This window comes from Onychostruthus taczanowskii, unplaced genomic scaffold, assembly GCF_017590055.1.
Source record: "Onychostruthus taczanowskii isolate IOZ18803 unplaced genomic scaffold, ASM1759005v1 scaffold2, whole genome shotgun sequence".
NCBI classification, from domain to species: domain Eukaryota; kingdom Metazoa; phylum Chordata; class Aves; order Passeriformes; family Passeridae; genus Onychostruthus; species Onychostruthus taczanowskii.
Window position 1 is genome coordinate 11,866,837 of NW_024499239.1, and position 7,245 is coordinate 11,874,081.

Consider the following 7,245-nt stretch of genomic DNA (forward strand, 5'->3'; position numbering starts at 1 on the left):
AAAAATTTAAAAAAAAAAAAAAAAAAACAAACAAAACAAATGAAAACAAAAACAAATAAAATTAAAATAAATAAATAAAAAAATAAAATATAAAATAAAATTTTAAAAAAACACCATTCAGGAGATATTCTTGACAAATATCCAGGGGAGCCACAAGGAGTTATTTACTATTAAAAATAAAATAAAATTTGTGTAAAAATTCCTTTTCTAAATAACATATTTAACTTGCAGGAAACTGAATTTAAGTAATTCAGTTCACAGAGCCACTTGATGGAACTGAGAAAAATTGTTCCTTTATCTCGGTAACACTTGTTTAATAATTGCATAAAATTAACCCCTTCCTTTATTCTAAACTAAAAGTGAGAAGGAGCATTCAGACCACACTTTCACAAAGTCTCCGTTTTCAAGTAGAAAGTACACAGAACCTAGAAAACCAAAGCATCTTAAGCAAATTTTTATTCAAGAAAACCTTGATTAAATTAATACTCTATGACAAGGTTTGTTTGCTTTTAAACACAGCTTTAAATAGGTTAAGGTAAACTACTGTTTTTAGTAAACTACTCATCTCAGTTCTAGAAGCTGAGCATGACAATTTCTTACAAGTGAACACTAACTACGGAAACACAGTACATACACACACACAAAAAAAAATCAGGTATTAAAATTTTAGCTGGAGACAGCACCAGAGGGCTGGGCTGCTGACAGTTTTTGAATGATTCATGATGCATAAGAAAAGGCAGGAAACAGAAACTGAGAAACTGTTGCCTAGAGGAAAAGGATCAAAGCTATCTTTGCATTCCTATAAATTGTGAGCTACTGCAGAAGTCAAGATTAACACAATCCAAGTAGCCTCAACAACAATTCCAATTTACACATGTTTCTGTGGTGCTGCTTGTGGTTTGCAATACAAGCTGCAGTAACCCAGAGATGGTTCCCTTCCCACCTCAACATCTAGGAATCACCGAACAGGGATTCACCTGCAGTAACATAACACTGCCTGCACAGAGAGAAAATCTCCTGATATACTTAAAAATCTTGGCTAGGCACCACAGGAATGAGATCAAAAAGGTCAGTGGCTCTTACCTCTTATTCTGAATTCTGTTGAAACAAATGCGTCAACAGTTCTGAGTGCTGTGAGTTCTTAATTCTTAATTGTACTGACAAGCACATTATCTTCAATTTCCAAGAAGAATTTTAGTTAAAATTCTACATCTCATTATACAGATTTAAAGACACCCGCCTCTACCAGATCTCTGGAAAATGCCACGGATTTTTCGGATTTGAAGGAAAATGAGCAAGATCCAGAAGAAAGGGACAGGGGAGGAAAGGTATAAATATACTCTCTTCAGTTAGGTTTGAATTGCTCAGAGAAATCAAGTGAGCAAGGGCAAACTTTCTGACAATCATCACATTGTTTGTGCTGGTTCTAAATTTTAACAACACATTATAATTTTATTCACCCCTCCTCTTTCAGATATGCAGTTTCCATAGTAACTGGCAATACTTAGTAGTAACCAAAGGCAGAATAACACTAACTTATGTAATAACTTGAAACTCACCTCAGTTTCTAAAAATGTGTATATGCTTATTTTAGGACAACAAATATTGTGGTTATTTATTTTTTACACATTCCCTGGTCAAGATAAGCATCTCAAGTTTCTGTATTTTAAGAAGCCAGTTTCACAGACAGGATGTAACAAACTAATCCCAATGAAGTCTTCTCATACATCAGGATTTCTGCAGTAAATTAGTCAACACTTAAGTAAAATAATAAACTTTAAACTTTCAAAAAGTTTTGACCATGCACTAATTATTTTTTTTAATTAAAAAAAATACTAGTAATTTTCTTAGCTTTCCCACATCACAGCTCTTTGCAGCTCTTTGCTATGCATTCCTCTTCCTAAATATTGATTGAGAATGAACACTAAACACAAAAAATATGTAAAGATGTACAAGTTAGAGAACACAACCTAAAAATCAATTAGAAGGCTATCAATCTGCTTACTTCATACAAATGCTAAAAAACCCCAGCATTTTTAGGTGATTTTCATAGCAGCAATATCATCATAGGAAATCTTATCAAGATCAACAGCTCCTGTCCCTGGGCACAGTCCTCTTTTGACAAATATATGGCAGCCCAACCTAGTTACGACAGATCAGCATCCCTGGAGTTAGGTAGAAGAAAATGAGTCATGCCCAAGTTGCGTGGGCTCAGCTTTGCAGAATCGGGTAGGAGGTCCTCAGAAAAGCAGATCTGTCTTCAGAAAGCTTATAGCTGAAAGGGCAACACAAAAACCTGCTGATGGAGAGATGACAGAGCTCCAGCATTCAGGGAGCAACACTGGGGGTATAAAGAAAAGGTCTGCTATATACTACTACTCTAACACAAGGGAAAAAAAAAACCAGCTAAATAAGCTGTCTAAATCAAAACACTAAGACTGAATCCTCAGAAGAGGTGAAGGAAAAACCTCACAGGACACCAGAAGGTGCAGAACACGCTGGCAGAAGCACTAAGAGTTACAATCAAAACACTGGAAGGCTGCGGGGCAAAAAAACTCAGCTAAGAACAAAGAAAGTTACAAGTGCTTGCTGTCTTATCTCTGAGTGGGAGTACAATGCCACTAAGCTACATAAAGGCCAGGAATTTTCCGGGTTAATTGTTTTTTAATATTTGTTTCAAAACTGTCTACAAATCCAGCCATTCACAGCTTTTTTAACTGTATCTCATAGTTATGCAACTGCTGAATGAGCTATCAAAGCACAGATCTCTCCTGAATTTCTTCTATTCTTCATCACTAAAAATAAATAAACATGCTAAGAAATTAAAAATTTAATTTTACTGAGAAACTCATTCTCTTTCAAAGACAGATGACTGCATTGAGATGCTATCAAAAAGTAAATGACAGCTTGAAGTTAACACCCTTTAGAGGAGACAGGACTAGAAATTTCGGTCCTCCCACCAGAAATAGTAAAACCAGATTACAAGGAGCTTTTCTAGAGACAAACAAAAGAAATGGAATTGCAAAAAACAAACAAAAAACCACAAACCTGTAATTCTGAGTCTCCATAACTAGAGAAATCTACTAGTAATTTACTAAGAAAGCAAGGGAAATCTCATAGCTCACAAACTTTTAAGACAAGTGCATGCCAAACTAGTCATGCAAAAGCATTTTGCTATGTGCCCAAATTCACCATCCTCTTTGTATTAGCTCACCATACAATGAAGTCTCACACACAACCACCAAATTCCAAATGCCTTATTCAAGCCCCAAAAAGGTCACTGATGCAGTTTCACAGTCACCTTAGTGATAAAATTCTATGAACAGCTCTGTTCAGACTATCACTAGGTGCCATCACAGGAAGCAGACCATCCTTGTTCCCCTCTCCTGACACCATGGTTGGTCCTCCCTCTTCTTTGCACTGGTGCTAGGCTTAAAGTAAGTCAGGGAAGATTTCTGATAAGAAATTCATAGTTTTACCTGTTGCCTTTGGTTCTTGTCACATTCCTGCAAGCCAAAGAACAGACAGTGCTCATCACAACATTGGGCAAGTCAGGCAGTACAGAGCAGAAAGGGAGCATGAAATTCCTTCCCTCCTGGTGGGTTTCCAGTAGTGAGATCAGCATGCCTACTCCTACTAGCTCTCTTCTGGTAACAATATTGCCTGCATGACCAGCTGGGGTCAATCCAGAGAAAAAAGCCCCACTTAAACAGCCACCCACATCAGAACAACTAAAGCCAACTGTAGAGTTGCAGCTAAAAACAAATCTTCCAGAAACCTTCACTTCTCAAATGCCAAAGTCTGATTAATTTGAAGAGCTCAGAGTGTTAATATGATGGCTAAGTTTCAGAATAGAAATGTAATTAAAAGAAAAATCTTTTAATTACTTTAAAAAAAGGTTACATTATGTTGCCTATTGTTCCTTCAATGCAGTGCTGTAGTTAAAACTGGTCTCAAATATTTTAAGACATAATTAGAGAGAAATTTATTAACCAAATACAGGTGCAGGTTCTCTGTCCCACCCAAAGGCAGCCAAGTCAATCCATGATCATGGATTAAATTTAAACATGAAAAGAATTCAGAATTATCCAGAATTACAAAGCAACTTAAAATTGGGTGAATGTGAAAACCCAGTGCTATTTTCAAGCTTAGCACAGAAGGTTCCTTAAAACCTTCTACAAAATTAAGCAGTGAACAAGCAGAGCTGGAGTGAACAGCAAACAGCCTCATGGTGTTCCCTCCAAGCGAGACACAGTTCTGTTGGTCCAATTTTCATAATCATGACTAAATACCTTCAAGCACAGTGTCACATTACATACTCAGCTGTCATTTAAAAATACTGTTAAAAAGGCACACACACACAGGAAAGACAACAGTAATGATAGTCTATATACTCATTTAAGTAAATACCTGAATATCTGATAAAATATGGCAAAAACAGAATCACAGGCTCTCACCTAGTCCTAAAACTCAACACACATCCCTTTTCTGTCAAACATCTAGATTATCTTTGCCAGCTTCTTCTCTAAGCCAATAAAAACCTCTGATAGTGGGAACCTGCTTAACAATTTACGCAATTTGACTGTTATAGGTAAAAACTTTCCAGCCTATATTTAATAAATCACACCCACTGAAATTTACTTCCTCTTAACTTACATCTCAACCACCGGGAAAAAAAAAAAAACACAGAAAAAAAAGCATGAAAAAACTCCCAGTGCTTCCATGAACCATTTCTTACATACCCATTCCACAGCCTTTTCCACCACATCAAAATAATGCAATACTTTAATAAAATTTAAAAAATTAATTCATAGGTTCTGAACCTCTCAAGCCACAAGATTTAATACTCAAAACTAGACACAAAAGTGCAATCAAAAAGGAAAAAAAAAGAAAAAAAAAAAGCCTTCTGTACTATAGGCTCAATCAATATATCCAAGGATGGCATCTTTTGCCAGCCATTCAGATCAATTTGTGACTAGTAGTCCTGAATTACTTCCTAAGCTCAGTTTCCCAAACATCTCTATCTGAGCATCCCATAGCCTCTTCCTGGTGCAGCATTTTATGTTTAGCAGCTTTTTATCTTTTGGATTGTACTTCTCGAACAAGTGAAAATTAGCGAATTAAACTTGATTCTCTTGTTCACCAGACGAGTGCTGGCATTCTTTCCTAACTCAGCAGCACATCTGCAACTTTCACCTTTTAAGAAAAAGATAATATAACTAAAATCATCCTCTGAAAAAGTAATCTTTTTCCAAATGCTCAAGAGTTCTTCCACCTTTGCAAAAAGTAACTTGGGAAAGTAACTATTTGACAGTTAGATAGGCAAACAACCTCCATGACAAATTGAACCATGTATTTATTAAGTGGATGAACACAGAACTATGCTGAAACCTCCTAAAATTTAAAACTGTTTGTAACATGGCTTTTAAGCATATGTATTTTCCAGACCATATTGTCATGTAACACAATAAATCCACGTAGAGCATGTTAGATTTCTCAAATAATTGTATTTCTTCTTCACCAGAGTCACTACTAAGTGGGAGAGAACACAGCTGATAGGCATCTCAGTACCTTTACAGTCCATAAAACATTAAAAAAATGTGGTTTTTTCCATACAGACTGACACATCAAAATTGATTAAGCAGAAAATGTAGACAGCATCAGCAGTATTCATAGTAAGAACCACTTAATACCACCTACAACCAGATCAATCACAATCAAAAAACACAAAGGGAGAGAGCTGTTCTGATACAGCACTTCCACAACACCCCTGGGAGGTACAACTGCAGCTCCACAGACTGCGGATATTCCAACTTCCTTAGTTCATACAGCAAGCCAACAGACTGGACAATTCACATTGCAGAAACGTCGCGGCCCCAAACAGGACCGCTAGATCTCTGCTTTGGAGTTATTTCATGACTACCGCTGAAGTTTCATTAATTCTAATTAAAATTCTTGTCTTTAAGGTGTTGGGCTGAGAAGAAACCCGGTATGTGTCATCAGCTGAAGTTCAACACTTTCACTTCAGGGTGTCAATACTATTTCAAACAACATCAAAAGTTTTTCTCTGAGAAACGTACACTACTTTGATTCTGAAGGGATATGGGTTTTGTCGTTTTGTCCACTTCCATGTTCTTCCTTTTAATTACGGAGCTTTTTGAAAAGCATATTATGAGACTGGACAAACTTCTAAATGTTTCCGAGAATTTCCTAACATACAAATCCCATTTTCTTAAGTGAACTGTCTAAAGGCAATAAAGTTCCTCCTGTTCATTAAAAGATAGATTCAGAACGCGTATAAGCAATTCAGAGCCATCAAAGCCGGCTGAAATTAGATTACTTAAATGTTTCAGTAGAACCGCTAGTTCCAATTGCAGGCATTCCCAATTGCCCTAAGTACGGTAATGTGACTTTTCTTTAAAGAATTAAGTGAAGGCTGGAACGCCTTCCCCTTTCCCGGAGAGCTGAACGCCCCTGGGGGCAGGGACGGACACCTCTGCCTTCGCAGGAGCCGTGCAGCGACACAGCGGGACCGGCGAGCTGCGTGTGCCGGCTCCCCGCCGGAGGCCGCCCCGCGGGTGCGGCGCCGGGGCGGGCGCGCTCGGCCGCGGCTGGCGGCGCCCCGGACACCCGCACGGGCGGCACCGCGGGAGCCGACGCGGAAGCGGCGGCTCCGGATCTCGACAATATCGCTATTCAACAGGATCCTGCACACATCCTGCGGCGGGCTCCTTCCCGGGAAGGGCCGCGCCGGGCAGTACCGCAGCGCCGCCGCCGCAGCCGGACCCCCTGCAGACCGGCCCGGCGCCCTCTGCAGAGCCGCACCGCGCCCGGCCCCGCGGCGGCGGGAGGCGGCTCGGAGGCGCCCGGGAGAGCGGCGTCCCACCCCTCCACCGACAGCCCGCCCGCCTGCGGGACGCGCGGGGCCGTTACCTGTCACCGGCTCCGCCGCAGAGCCGGCCGCGCCTCCCCGTCCTCCCCGCCGGCCGCCGCCGCCGTCCGCAGCCTCCAGCTCGCACCCCGCGGCGGCGGCGGGCAGGAGCAGCCCCAGCAGGAGCAGGCAGGTCGGCACCGGCCGCACGCCGGGCGCTCGGAGCCCGCTCATCGGTACCGCCGCTGCCGCGGAGCGAAGGCAGGAACACAAGGACGGACGGAAGGAACGCAGGGCTGGAGCTCCGCGCTGCGCCGCTGCCGCTCCGGCGGCACCAACCCGCTGCGCGCCGGCTCCGCGCCGCCTCCCGCCGC

General features: G+C 41.1%; 1 protein-coding gene across 2 annotated transcripts in view; it reads right to left on the reverse strand.

Annotated features, from left to right (window-relative positions):
* STIM2 (stromal interaction molecule 2) overlaps positions 1-7,245 on the reverse strand; it is a 64,373-nt gene extending 57,128 nt beyond the window's left edge. For both annotated transcript variants that reach the window (XM_041402694.1, XM_041402696.1), the window contains exon 1: positions 6,934-7,245. In XM_041402694.1, the coding sequence (XP_041258628.1) occupies positions 6,934-7,105 (172 nt within the window). In that variant the 5' untranslated portion in view covers positions 7,106-7,245. The remainder of the gene's footprint in view (positions 1-6,933) is intronic.